The 14,922-nt window shown below is 43.1% G+C and overlaps 2 protein-coding genes across 2 annotated transcripts in view; one reads left to right on the forward strand and one right to left on the reverse strand.

The window, feature by feature from the left end:
* Window positions 1–6,252, reverse strand: part of apoltp (apolipoprotein lipid transfer particle homolog) — a 59,539-nt gene extending 53,287 nt beyond the window's left edge. The window contains exons 1-8 of the mRNA XM_021614227.3: window positions 6,114–6,252; window positions 5,789–5,839; window positions 5,264–5,430; window positions 4,929–4,999; window positions 4,270–4,435; window positions 3,770–3,907; window positions 3,139–3,316; window positions 2,602–2,744 (exon numbers count right to left, since the gene is read on the reverse strand). Coding sequence (XP_021469902.3) covers window positions 2,602–2,744; window positions 3,139–3,316; window positions 3,770–3,907; window positions 4,270–4,435; window positions 4,929–4,999; window positions 5,264–5,430; window positions 5,789–5,839; window positions 6,114–6,177 — 978 coding nt within the window. The 5' untranslated portion in view covers window positions 6,178–6,252. The remainder of the gene's footprint in view (window positions 1–2,601; window positions 2,745–3,138; window positions 3,317–3,769; window positions 3,908–4,269; window positions 4,436–4,928; window positions 5,000–5,263; window positions 5,431–5,788; window positions 5,840–6,113) is intronic.
* Window positions 6,253–8,873: 2,621 nt separating this feature from the next.
* LOC110530064 (Krueppel-like factor 13) lies at window positions 8,874–14,706 on the forward strand. The gene is made up of 2 exons (XM_021612851.3): window positions 8,874–9,822; window positions 11,424–14,706. Exons 1-2 carry the CDS (start codon window positions 9,333–9,335, stop codon window positions 11,675–11,677), a joined length of 744 nt encoding a protein of 247 aa, XP_021468526.1. The 5' UTR covers window positions 8,874–9,332; the 3' UTR covers window positions 11,678–14,706.
* Window positions 14,707–14,922: the final 216 nt, after the last annotated feature.

The following is a 14,922-nucleotide window of genomic DNA, read 5'->3' on the forward strand; positions in this document are numbered from 1 at the left end:
TCCTCTGACAAATCAATTGTACGTTTCGGGGTTCCGTTTTAGGACCACTATTGTTTTCACTACTTATTCTATCTCTTGGTGATGTCATTCGGGAAAACAATGTCAACTTTCACTGCTATGCGGACAACACACAGCTGTACATTTTGATGAAACATGGCGAAGCCCCAAATTTGTCTACCCTTGGAAGCCTGTGTTTCAGACATAAGGAAGTGGATGGCGGAAAATGTTTTACTTTTAAACTCTGACAAAACAGAGATGCTAGTTCTAGATCCCTAGAGATCTGCTGTTTGATCTGACAATTAATCTGATGGTTGTACAGTCGTCTCAAATAAAACTGTGAAGGACCTCAGCGGTACTCTGGACTCTGATCTCTCTTTTGACGAACATATCAAGAATATTTCAATGGCAGCATTTTTCTATCTTCGTAACATTGCGAAAAATCCTAAACTTTTTGTCCAAAAGTAAAGCTAATCCATGCTTTTGTCACTTCTAGATTAGACTACAGCAATGCTCTATTCTCAGGCTACCCGGATAAAGCACTAAATTAACTTCAATTAAGTGCTAGAATCTTGACTAGAACCATTTCAATCATATTACTCCAATGCTAGCCTCTCTACACTGGCTTCCTGTAAAGGCTAGGGCTGATTTCAAGGTTTTACTGCTAACCTACAAAGCCTTAGATGGACTTGCTCCTATCTCTCCGATTTGGTCCTGTGGTACATGCTGTAAATACACGTACGCTACGTTCACAAGACGCAGGCCTCCTTATTGTCTCTACATTTTCTAAGCAAACAAGCTGGAGGCAGGGCTTTCTCCTATAGAGCTCAATTTTTATGGAATGGTCTGCATTTCCATGTGAGAGATGCAAACTTGGTCTCGACCTTTAAGTCTTTACTGAAGATTCATCTCTTCAGTAGGTCCTATGATTGAGTGTAGTCTGGCCCGGGGCTGTGAAGGTGAACGGCAAGGCACCGGAGTGACGAACTGCCCTTGGTGTCTCTGCCTGGCCGGCTCCCCTCTCTGCACTGGGATTCTCTGCCTCTGAGACCCTGTTTCACTAGTGCTTTTCCATGCCGTCCCTAGGAGGGATTGAGTCACTGACGTGATCTTCCTGTCTGGTTTTGTGCCGCGTCGGACTCGTGCGGTGGAGGAGATCTTCGTGGGCTAATCTCAGCCTTGTCTCAGCATAATAAGTTGGTGGTCTGTTGATATCCCTTTAGTGGTGTGGGGGCTGTGCTTTGGCAAAGTGGGTGGGGTTATATCCTGCCTGGTTGGCCCTGTCCAGGTGTATTGTCGAACAGGGCCACAGTGTCCCCCGACCCCCCCTGTCTCAGCCTCCAGTGTCTATGCTCCAATAGTCTATGAGCCTGGGCCCAGGGTCAGTCTGTCCTATCTGGTGAAATTCTCCTGTCTTATGTGGTGTCCTGTGTGAACTTAAGTATGCTCCCTCTAATTCTCCCATCTCTCTCTCTCTCTCTCGCTCCCCTCCCGGAGGACCTGAGCCCTAGGACTATGCCTCAGGACTCCTGGCTTTCTCCGTCCCCAGTCCACTTGGTCGTGCTGCTGATTCAGTTTCTGCTGTTTTGCCTGTGGCTATGGAACCCCGACCTGTTCACCAGACGTGCTACCTTGTATTGCTGCTGCTCCAGTTTCAACTGTTCTGCCTGCAGCTATGGAACCCCGACCCTCTCTCTCCCTCTCCCTCTCTCTCTACCGCACCTGGTGTCTCAGCCTCTGAACGCTTGCTAAGCCAACTGACATTTATTCCTGACTGACATTCCTGACATTTATTCCAACTAGTCGATCTTCAAGGAAAACCCGTTTTGAACGGTCATCCAACTCGGAATTCCAAGTCGGAAACTCTTCCGACTTTTTGACCTGAAGATCACTGACGTGGCGATTTGACCTCGCCGGCCATCAGATGCAGGTACCATCAGTCCAGCAAAATATCAAAGCAAACGATTTCAATTCATGCTCCACAGTGCCTCACAAGTGCTGAACCAACTGATCTATTTTGTTATCAAAGCTCGAGTTTTGAAATATAATATGGTCTGATTAACAATATTGGCAGGCCAATCATATAGCCAATATGCTGTGATATGTATTACGACTACAGCCCAAACCTCATTCCTACAAAACTGTTTCTGTGAGGTTAACGGTAAAAAAAAAAATTTAAAATCTGAGCAGATCTTAGCGTGCTTTTTGACTGCGAAAGTGATCTTGACTTAGACAAGGTTGGTGACCACTGCTCTACAACCACTGTGATTATTGTTTGACCCTACTGGTCATCTATGACTGTTTGAACATCTTGAAGAACAATCTGACAGTAATGGCCATGTACTCTTATATTCTCCAACCGGCACAGCCAGAAGAGGACTGGCCACCCCTCAGAGCCTGGTTCCTCTCTAGGTTTCTTCCTGAGTTCCTGCCTTTACTAGGATGTTTTTCCTAGCCTAGGCTTTCTGTATAAGCACTTTGTGACATCTGCTGATTTAAAAAGGGCTTTATAAATAAATCTGATTGATTGACTATAATGCATTGTAAGACTAGTCATAAGCGTGAATTACTCCCTTATGATGTCTTGGAAAATTGGGGTCCTACCTGTTGCTGGTCAGAGGTAAGACCACACAGCTTCCTCACGGTGTCCGTGGCCTCTTGGGGGGAGGACGTCCTGCCTCGGACTTGGCCTTCAGCCCCCTCCTCCACAAACTGGAGGTCACTCAGGACACCTGGACCCAGCGTATCTGAGGGAGGGACAATATCATTGAAATTAATATCATATTAGTGAGAGTGGGGCCTAAGTGGCCAAGTTAAATTCATTTGAATAAAAGTTAGACCTTTCAGCCTCTCAATTTGAATGGCTGAGATAATTACATTCTCAAAGAATGATTGAGAATGTTTTTAAGGTTTGCAACAGCCATAGTGGTACTAGCAGTAGTAGTGTGATGAAAGTAACATCAATATGATTGCTTCCTAGCTAATAGAAGTGTTGTTTATTTTGGTAGCATTAGCTTGTACACAGACACACACTACAACACCTTGATGTCAGACGGGTACACAGTGACACAGTCATTCAGGTATACTACAGTATAGCCTATACTCAGCCAGTCCTGAGGAGGGAATCAGAAGCATACACACCCACTCCTGAGGGTGTGCCTTTCTGGGCTCTGAGCAGCGTAAGGGTAGAGACGGTCTGGGTCTTCACCACTCCTGTTGACCCTGACAATGGTACCATGGAGATGATCTCTGTGCAGTTGACCTCCTCCATCACTGTAGTCCCATGCCGCTGGGTACATTGGAGTTTGGAGTCCACTGTCTGAAGTGGACATAAGAGATAGGAACACCCCTTGGTAAAAGTGGAAGTGTTAACTGGATTGAGGTTACACAAGATACTGGTGGAAGGTACGGCATTTTGCTTATTTGACACAAATGGTTCAGCCTGAGTCCCATATCTGTTTGTGCTGTCTTTGTCACGCCATGACAGCAATGGAGTTGGCAAGACAGCACAAAACGATCTGGGACTCAGGCTACCAATTTTTAGATCCATCTGAAACCTACTGACAATCTAACAGATCCTTTACGAACCAAACTTTCACTAGAAGGTTTCCAAGTCACAGAAATGGGCATCAGTCCCTAGCACTTCTGGATTTCATTATGCACTGCATGTCCCAATATCAATGCAAGAGAAAGACATCAGTGATTGGTTGTGACTATGGTAACGATTGACTGTTCCATGTTGAGGGGGGGAGAGGATGGTAGAAGATCTCACCGTGTCCTCTCTCAGAGGGGTGGAATTGGGCCAGAAGTAAGCCAGTCGGTCCTGTTGACACTGCCTGAGGTTCCTCGTCTTCACCAGTAGAGGCCCTCTCCTCTCATACTTACTCGTGCAGGTCCCGTACAGATCCGTCTGAAGAATTGACACGGGAAGGAAAAAAGACAGAGGATTGTCCAATGTACAATATGATATGAAGACCTGGTGTCCAAACTTGGTTCTGGAGAGCTACAGGATGTGCAGGCTTTTGTTCCAGCCCAGCTGTGACACACTTGATCCAAATAATTAATGAATCATGGTATTCAATGCAGATCATAATTACTTAGTTAACTGGGTTAGTGCTGGGCTGGAACAAAAACCTGCACCCACAGTAGCCGTGCAGAACAGACTTTGGACACCACTGCAATATGTCGTCCTCCTACTGCAAATGCATGGCCTATCATGCATGACCTATCCTGCTATTACTCATATTGGGAGACGGATCATTCCCCCCTCACCTCCTTCACTACTTCCTGCTTCTCGGCGGTGCGGGAGGTCTGGAGCATGCTCAGTAGAGCTCTCTTGATGTTCAGAGTCCACAGCTGCTCCCCCTCCTGTGGACAGAGGGCCGTGACCTTTCCCCCCTGGAGGGAGAACTTGAGGCGACTCCTCTCCAGCGACTCCCTGGGATAGTAACCAAAACACCAGATGAGACCCCCAGGACCCCAAGACCCCCAGGACCCCTAGACACATGAATGGTGTTGTCGGAGTATCACATTCTCAGGAATAACCATCTGGAATGATCTGGGACTAGTGTGCTTGTATCATTTCTGCACTATTGTGCTATCAAATCATGCATTGTTGTGGATCATTTGTGCTTTTGTAACTCAAATCCTGCATTATCAATCATGATTTGATAGCAGAAACACTTAAGAAATGATCGATGTGCACATTGTAATATGCCAACTTTTTTGTAATATGCCAACTTTAATTTGGTCTAAGATGCAAAAGGTACGAAGAATAAGCAAAACACATGAAATTTGGGGGGAACCCGCACATGAGCAAGGGAAAGAAAGATCACACACATGTAAAAAAAATAAAAATACACACAAAACACACATAAAACACACACAAAACGCACAATGAAAGCAATATTGATGCTGTCATTTTAGATTACCTCAAACTCTTTAGGCGTTGCACAGAATGTTCCTTCTGGGGAGAAAGACGTTTTATCTGTGGATTCCTGATCTACAGGGAGCATAGAAAAGAACATCACTAAAAAGTCACATATCATATTAATTTCCCATTTTTTAAAATTATATTAAACGCTGGAAATGGGGAGGAACCAGGGGGAACAGGAGTTCCTAAAGTTTTTTTTATTTTTTTACATGTAAACATTTTAAAATAGCATTTTAAGGTGAATTCAAAGGATTTTACATTGGTGGATTTGCAGAGTGACTTTTTTCAACAACAACAAAAATCATATTGGCGTAACTTTTCTGCATATCTGACCTGCATCATGAGGTGACACTTGGAAATCACGTCAATGTCCACCACACAGTCGAGAGCCAGTCCATTTCTGCCCGAGGTAGAGCCTTGTAGAGTCGTGGTTATCGTCGAGCTGTACCTGTACGTGTATCTCACCCCTCTCTGGTACGACTTGTCAGGGGATGAGGAAGCTGTAACCAGCAAATCACATACCTATTTTGAATAATCATTATCTGGTAACACTTTAAAATAACTTTCATGTATAAGCCATTATAAATTATTTATATTATAAAGGTTTACATATTATATTACATTAATTATTTATTAATAAGACTTTTGATCTATTGTCCAATCATGGAAAACAGATACTGAATCTCAACAGAGGTAGCTCTAAAATTCAATTCACAAAATGTAATATGTTTCTGTGAACGCATAAATAAACCACGGTAATATTTATCAAGGGGAAAACATTGTGACTATATCAGAAAATATACATTTACCTCAGCTTGGAATAAGATAGGGAATTATCACTCAATTATTTGCTCTCACCAATGCATTCTGGGCGGCAGAGTTGTTGATCCATCTGAAGGCAATTACCTACTGCAGAAACACATCAAAATCGCAACATCTACACACAAAACCCTTCAAACAAGCCTGAAAACTCACTGACAATCTCCAACATAACTTTTAATTCACTCCATACCAATGTCTAACTTCTAATGAATTCGCTCATGTTCTCCGCTTTCAAAAAGGACCATCAGTTACTGTCCATTATTCACCTGAAAAGCACGGTCAGTTATCCCTGTCTGAAACGAGAACCAACTATGTGAATAAGTCAAATCACAAATCCAGTCACAAACCATAGAGAGCTTACTGTGTAGTGAAATGAGAGCTGTGAAGATAAGAGAGAATAGTAATCCAAGCTGGGGCACGGCCATAGCAGTCTCAAGTCACTGCAGCAGCCCAGGCTTCCAAGACTCCACATGTAAGTAGTTGGGCTGAAGAACAGTCACTGTTCTTACACAGCCAGTGAATGCCTATGCTTGTGCCTGTCCCTGCTGCCACAGTGACCCGCACTGCTCAAAACATCCAATCAGGAAATACCTTCCAGCCTGGAGCTACAAACACACCACTGAGCCAATCACTTGACATAACATTGGGCCCCCACTCAATGCAAAGCCTCTCTATGGTATATAAACCCCCATATGGCGAAAGAAGGGTTCCAGACAGAAAAGCACAACACACTTTGGGATTTAAACGTTTTATATCTGTCACACAATAATTACTCACTAAAAGCAAATCTGACCTCAATAATAGTGGATATCATGCTGTAATAGACTTATAATAGGGCATATAGGCAATAAGATTAATCGGATAGACCTTTATGTACAGCCCCCCCCCCCCATCCTAATGAACCCCACAATAAACATGGGCAACCCTTGCTTACTTACAATGTAATGCGTGGGTTATGAGGACAAAAGTGCATTGCTGTAAGACTTGGGTCACAGAGAAAAAGTCTACTGTATCCATTTCTCACCAGAGAATCAACGATGTTATGGCAACTTGGTTGTCAAAGTGTTGTAAATACGATACAGTAGACTTCTTCTCTGTGACCCAAGTCTTACAGCAATGCACTTTTGTCCTCATAACCCACGCATTACATTGTAAGTAAGCAAGGGTTGCCCATGTTTATTATGGGGTTCATTAGGATGGGGGGGCTGTACATAAAGGTCTATCCGATTAATCTTATTGCCTATATGCCCTATTATAAGTCTATTACAGCATGATATCCACTATTATTGAGGTCAGATTTGCTTTTAGTGAGTAATTATTGTGTGACAGATGGCTTCACAAACAGACAGCCAGAGAACATGGGCTGTGACTGGGTTATGTGAAGCTACAGTATATATGGAGGGTGTCATTGGCTGAAGTAGAGGGACATCTAGTGTCCTTGTCTTGCCTCATCTCTTAGGTAATAGACCTTAAATAGAATAGGGACATTCTCAGATGAATTGAAAGAGGAACCGAAAACATTGATTATTTTTGACAGCGTATAAATGATGATCTACGATGGATGGAATTAAGAAAAAAAAGCATCATACATTTTCATGGTTGTTGAAATATCATATTTTTGTTTTTCATGTACTCTATGTACACTGAACAAAAATATAGACACAACATGCAACAATTTCAATGATTTTACTGAGTTGCAGTTCATAGAAGCAAAACAGTCCATTTAAATAAATTCATTGGGCCCTAATGTATGGATTTCACATGACTGGGCAATGGGGCGCAGCCATGGGTGGGCCTGGAAGGGGAGCCTTCAACACCATAGTACCCTCCAAGCTCATCATTAAGCTCGGGTTCTGGGTCTGAACCCCGCCCTGTGCAACTGGGTCCAGAACTTCCTGAAGGGCCGCCCCCAGGTGGTGCCAGAGCCCTGGGAGTGTGGTACCAGGAAAATAACCTCTCACTCAATATCGACAAAATGAAACAGGCTGATCGTAGACTTCAGGAAACAGCAGAGGGAGCATGCCCCTATCCACATTGACAGGACCGCAGTAGAGCACATGGAAAGCTTCAAGTTCCTTAGTGTATTTTTTTCTTTTATTTGACCTTTATTTAACTAGGCAAGTCAGTTAAGAACAAATTCTTATTTACAATGCCGGACCACACCCGCCAAACCCTAACCCGGACGACGCTGGGCTAATTGTGCGCCGCCCTACACTTCACAGATGATCTGAAATGGTCCACTCACCCAGACAGTGTGACAAAGAAGGCACAACAGCGAGGTTGAAGGAGGTTGAAGAAATTTGGCTTGGCACCTAAAACCCTCACAAACTTTTAGAGATGCAAAATTGAGAGCATCTTGTCGGCTGTATCACCACCTGGTACGGCAACTGTCTGCACAACGCATCACCAGGGGCAAACTGCCTGTCCTCCAGGACACCTACAGCACCCGATGTCACAGGAAGGCCAAAAATATAATCAAGGACAACAACCACCCGAGCCACTGCCTGTTCACCCCGCTATCAACCAGAAGGCGAGGTCAGTACAGGTGCCTCAAAGCTAGGACAGAGAGATTGAAAAACAGCTTCTATCTTAAGGCCATCAGACTGTTAAATAGCCATCACTAGGCGGCTTTCACCCGGTTACGTAACCCTGCACCTTAGAGGCTGCTGCCTATATACATAGACTTGAAATCACTGGCCACTTTAATAATGGAACACAAGTCACTTTAATGTTTACATATTTTTGCTTTACTCATCTCATACGTATATACTGGTTTCTATTCTACTGTATTTTTGTCAATGCCACTCCGACATTGCTCATCCTAATATTTATATATTCCTTAATTCCATTATTTTACTTTTAGGTTTGTGTGTATTGTGTGTATTATTGTGAAACACAAGCATTTCGCTACACCCGCAATAACACCTGCTAAACATGTAATGTTAGCAATAAAATTTGATTTGAACACCTAGGGTAGGTGATGATTCAGGGGAATATGACAAGCCCTAATTTGCAATAAAGCCTAAATCATTATGTTGGATTTTATAATGTACATCTGATGGTGGGGGTGAGTTGGCGGTGTGCCCAATGATGTGGGCTGGTGTGGATAAAATGCCAGAGCCGAATTCATGTTCCAGTCCGCCACTGGCTATGGCTTCCCCATCAACTCAGCCACCACTCCACGCTGTTTGTATCGGTCGTTTGCTTCAACCACGCCCGCCGTTCACGTCAGTCCGTAACGTAAGTTTGTGCGTGGTGCTCTGTACAGGGGGGCGTAGGTTTGACCGGCTTTCCAGAGGCAGACACAATGAACCGTCGGACGATGTAAAGCACGCATGTGGGCTGAAGGCACGGGCAAGTTTGGGCAATATATATTCTTATTTTGTTTTATAGAATTGGATGTTTTCGAAGATACTTATCAGACTTTGTGACGGTATAGGGATAGCTAGAAAGGTCGGTCCAACGAATTAGTCTGCTAAAAACGAGGTCGACATCTCTGGCTCGTCCGCTTCGAAAACGACTGAAAACAAGACGGAATTTTACAAGATAAAGGACTTGCTAAAGTCAACGGTAAAACATTATGTCGATGATGGACTATTCCGATTACTTCGCCGCCGAATGTCTGGTGTCGATATCTAGCGGTCCCGTCTTACACCGACCCACCCCAGTTGCAGCCCAGCCCCCTCCCCAGGCCCTTCTTCCTGGGGAGCCTGAAGGGTCGAACGAGGACAGGGAGGTGCGCGAGACAATGAGACTCGAGGGGGCCAACATGATGAAGGTGGCCGGGATCCTCACGGACCTCCACAGTAAGTTCCGGCCCATGTCGGCCTACTCGGAAAGCAGCAACTCCTCGTGTGGGGAGAGCGGCTACACCACGTTGTCTGACTCAACTACCCCTACCATGACCCCCTCTGCTACTCCAATTCCTGGACAGTACAATGCCACTCAGCAACAGTGGGGAGGAGGAGCGCCTCGGTCCCCAGTAAAACGACACCAGTGCACTTTCGACGGCTGTGACAGAGTTTATGGGAAATCGTCTCATCTGAAAGCCCATATCAGAACCCATACAGGTACAATTGTGTAGCTAGCGCTAACTGTAAAAAAAAAAAAATACAAATGTTTTGGGCATGTAATCTGAACAAACAACCCTTTACCATCCAAGTTGTTCCAGAACTTCTAGTTTGGCCATACTCACTAAACACTCCTCCTTTTAGTGTCACTCTCCTCTCTACATGTATATCACATTTTTCCCCCTGAAGGTGTTTTTCGTTACTGTACATTGGGGTGGTTGTCGTTTACCCGCGAGTTTGTACAATACTCCCCGAAAGAGGGAAAAACTCCCCAACCAGAGGGCTCATAACAAAGAAGTAAACGAACAAAAGAATGGGGCTGGACGAAAAAGCATAGTGACTAGTGACGAACATGTTACATCTAGGCTAGATTTGCATACGACGAGTGAGTTCGAGAGAGAGAAACGTAGCGTTCGGGGGCGTTTGCGCAGGCACCGTGGTTCTTTTAGCTCGAGCTGCCAAATCGTTTAATCCCACCTCGCGTCAATGTGGCCATTTAGGTGAGAGTCAGGTCTTTGTAGAAAAACGCCGTTTTCTTTGTTGGAAACCACCCACGTCTGTCATCGTTTTCCACGTCAAAGTTGTATGTTTAGCGCTGTTACTTTGTGTACATGCATCAGGTGTCCGCACGGTCTTGAGGTTCAGGGTCAGTGAAATAACAGGCGCAGATGGATTAGAAGAGGAAATCGTATTGAAAAGAACAAGTCGTCAGGGAACGCCCACAAAACGGGAGTGGTTTGAGGGGTAGGGATCCCGCCTAGCACAGACCGAGTTGGGCGTGTTGCGAAACGCTGGTCTTCTTTGCGGTCTTGAATATAGCCCCTGGCACCCCCTCGTTTGACTCCTATTACTCGATTACGGCACTGTTCTAGGGCCACGAAATAGCCTTACAGACTTCACCTTGGGGTTATCATTTTAACTAACGTTAATAGTCAACGTAGAAAGTGTCCTCACCCCTCAAACCATTTTACTATAGGTTATTAGCCTGGGTATTACCCATTTGTGGAAAATGGTAGTTTGGGAATGCCTGCTTTAAATGAACATTTTCACACTTTTAATGTGGATAATTCAAAGGTATTTCACAACTTTGTGTCAAGTTAATCACTTTCGAAACAAGGCAGCCCTTTTGAAGGTTTCACATTTCTGAACCCAGTTAGAGCCGTTCCTAGGAGACATGTGGAGGTGTTGAGGGAGGCCTCTTCTATGGCCGCCCACCATATGTTGGAGGTAGCCTACCATATGAGTGTCAATATCTATTGCGGTCTACATTTTGCATTCACTTTTCTAAATGTCACTCTTCACTACCCATATGAACCATGACCCGATAGATTAACGTTTTTCTTTTCAAAATAGGTTGATTTCCTTGCATTAAAAAAGGGTGCTGATAATACTGTGAACTTTTTTAAACCTAAATTGATGGGTATATAAGGGTCTCCCAAGAATTGACCTTACTACCAACCTCTATATGTGTTTCTACCTTAATGGCTTGTGTTAGTGATTGGCACAAGCAGGGCAATGCTTGACCCCCAGTCTGACTGGACTCAGTATTTGAATTCAAAAGTTTGGTGTAGACCTAGACTCTTTCTGTCTTCCTTCACCAGGTGAACGACCCTTTCCCTGCACCTGGTCCGACTGTGAGAAGAAATTTGCCCGCTCTGACGAGCTGGCTCGCCACATGCGCACCCACACGGGCGAGAAGCGCTTCCTGTGCCCACTGTGCGACAAGCGCTTCATGCGAAGCGACCATCTCATCAAGCACGCCCGCCGCCACCCCGACTTCCAGCCGTCCATGCTGGGCCGTAAGAGCTCGTCCTCCGGGAGCCAGGGGGTGTCCAGCCCCGCCATGGGCCAGTAGTGCGGAGGGGTCAGGGGGTTCACTCCCACATCTAGGGCTGGGATCAGCAAGGGTCACAGGGCAATCAGATCCACGAGCCAGGCCCCAGCCTGTCCACCACTCACCACAAACAGGACCTGGATGGGGTTGCATTCACCACCACCCGCCCTCGGTGGACGAAGACGACACTACTCTCAATGCTCAACACAACCTCAATTCTCTCCAACCCTTTCCCCGAAAAGCACTCACGCATGCAGGGAATTCTCAATGTCTTCAGTCCTCAGTCTCCGCACGCAGCAGCCAAATGTTTTCCTCCTTTCTCGGTTTATTTTAAAGAGATGGCGCTACACGTTTTTTTTTTTACTGTGCCCGTTTTCTTTTTTGTTAGCGCCATTTTAGTGATATTTAGCTAGAGGCGTAGCAAGGTAGAGGTCGAGTAGAAGGGGAGCCGCGTTGCTGATCCCACAGCCACAGTTTTAGAGGTTACACATTCCATGTGTTTTTTGTCGTATGAGTTTTTGTCGTTCAAATAAGTTTAGTTGGCTTTAGGTATGTCATTTTAAATTTTTTTTTGCAATATTGTATTTACTGCATTATTATCATTTTAAATTGCAGGCCAGCTTCACTTTCATAGTAATGATGATGAATGGTTTAAACCGCTCAAGACTAGCAGTTTGCAGGCCATCCTTATTAATTCTAGATCAACTGTTTGTTTTTGTTTTCGCCATCCATGAAACGTTGACACATGATACACATCGTATTATGTCTGATACTGATGCAAGTGCTTTAAGCTTCTATTGTAGAGAATATCCTTGAATTCTATTAGAGGAAGTAATGCTTGTGATGAATTGTAGTCCTTATATTAGGGGTGACGGAGTATACGCTTGGATAGGATAGCGCTGCTTGTGAGTGTGTGTGTGTGTGTGTAAGAGAGCGTGTGTCTGTCTCTTATTTCCTTTTTTGTTAGAGAAAGAAAAGACACTTTCTACTATTTCCACTGTCTGTCCAGCAAATGGACATTCTTACTTTGTCTCAGTGAACAACACTTCAGGAAACTCAGAAAGCCTTAAACAATTTCATACTTTTTTCTTTTTTTTAACCATGTTTACAGTTTGAATCAATTCTACAGGTTTACTCATCACAAATACATATGCAATATGACACTTTTTCTTACAGGTATTTTGAACGCTACTTGGCTAATTTGTGTGATAGGTATTCACTGTGTTAATATGCTTCTACAATTGAACACTGTGGAATTTGATAAAGATACAAGTTATCTCATTATATTTATTATAACCAATGGTTAGTAAGCCACATTTGTCCAAGTGCTTTAGGAAGTGCTATAAAGGATGGATTGGGGGTTTATGACGTGTATTTTTGTTTGTTTTACTGGTCATTCCGGTCCTCTCATCATAATATCTGGCTTTTCTCAGACACGATAACACTGTTCCCTGTGCTCTCAGAGCCTTGTTTAAAAACGGCCATTTCCTCCACAGAAAGATTGAAATTGCATGACTAAGGCACCTCCTCGTCGAGTCCCTCCGATGTCTTCCTTCTCTCATGTCTCCACTGACAGACTGACTTTAATTGTTCATTTTTTGCTGCGTTATTTGATCACTGTTCATTCCATTGTAGTGGGATGTATTCAACTTTTTATGTTGGAACGCTTTTGCCATTTGTACACGTTTTCACAAGTTATTACAATCTCTGACAGCTGATGGTAACTGCTGGCAGTTATCTCAAACACACATGGACTATATAACTTCAAAGGCACAATATTACTTAGAAGATACTTCTATGTTTTTGAATGAATTGTGAATGTCTCCATGGATCTCGTCATTTTCGGACATGGTGACTAAGCAAGTCTGCCTCGTCAAAATGATCATTTCACATAAGAGTAACAATAATTTACCTCACAATTTGTTTTGTGTAATATTTATCTTCCCTTGGAAAGTAGTTGGATCAAAATGCTTCTAAAGCCAATCGAGCCTTCGGTTTGAACTTCTTCTGTTCTTCAATTGAAAACTACACTCCGCCAGAGAAAACGTCTCTTTAGTTTGTCTTGTCTATCTTCTTATGTATGCTGTGTGTACAGAGTTTTGATTGTGCTTAACACTTTTTTTCTTTTTTTTTCATAGTATTTTTTACTTACCCCAGGGTGTTCAGTAGTGCTGATCATCAGTTTTGGCATGCGTCTTATACAAATGTGCTGTTGTGTATCACTACCCTGCACAATATTGAAGATTTCAATTTGGACCTACTGCGTTAGATGTATCAATAGATGAGTTCTGTAACCTACATAAGAACTTCATAACCCATACATTTCATAAGCTCTAATGTCAACGACCGCAAATTGACATCTCAGTTATGTCCCTATTTTCCGTTTAACATAGGGATTTATGAAATACTCATTAACTGCTTAATGTATGGGTTATGAAGTCCTTTGTGTAGGTAATCCTTCAGATAAAGTTAACAATTTAATCAATAGAGATTTGACAAACTACTTAAACTGGCTTTGGGGGGGGGACACAATCATATCTCTTAACTATTTAATTCACTTCACTGAACACCTAGGGCAAACAATGCCTATTGTTTCTCACCATACACTAATAAATAAATAAAAATAGGCACAGCTGTATTGTGCATACAAAACCAATGTTTTTAGATTTTTTTAAAGCTACATTTTTACATGAATAATTAATTATTTAAGAAACAGCTTTATTACAGCTTTGTTTTACGAGGAACTGTGGAAATAATTGAATACAGCTGCGACATGCTCTCTGATATTTATACTCTCAGGTGTCTTAAGAATTGAGCGCTGGAACTTCCATATTTCCTGTGCAACACCCAAGTCTAAGCTTGTGTTTCTATTATTTCGCTGATTAATTTATTATGACTTATCATTTGTGTGGTTTCATTCTTTTTTTTTTTTTTATATAGCTCATTATTTTTGGTGATATGGAACAATGCTAATAATTTGGTTCCATTGTTTGCTTGATACAAAACTGCCAGTGCTTTTTTAAAATAATAAATACAAACCTTAAGTTGCATGTTTTGGTTGTGTGGGTCATGTTCTTCTTAATAGGTGACTTAACAGATGCTATTAACTTGAAACTGTATTTAAATGTTCAGTTATACTTGACATACAGTTCATTGTCAATATTGTTAACATTAAAGGGAAGGTTGTCTGAGATGGCATTTAAAGTAAGGAACATTTGATCAATCCCTTTTTGAAATGGATAATTCGAATGACAATATTGCATTGG

This window comes from Oncorhynchus mykiss, chromosome 8 (assembly GCF_057628025.1).
Source record: "Oncorhynchus mykiss isolate SJ-2025 chromosome 8, ASM5762802v1, whole genome shotgun sequence".
Lineage (NCBI taxonomy): Eukaryota > Metazoa > Chordata > Actinopteri > Salmoniformes > Salmonidae > Oncorhynchus > Oncorhynchus mykiss.

Excerpts from the sequence above, each read along its gene's own strand:
- LOC110530064 (XM_021612851.3), top strand. The coding sequence starts at position 9,333 with ATGTCGATGATGGACTATTCCGATTACTTCGCCGCCGAATGTCTGGTG. Across the intron at positions 9,823-11,423 it reads CCATATCAGAACCCATACAG|GTGAACGACCCTTTCCCTGC; the intron begins GTACAATTGTGT and ends TTCCTTCACCAG.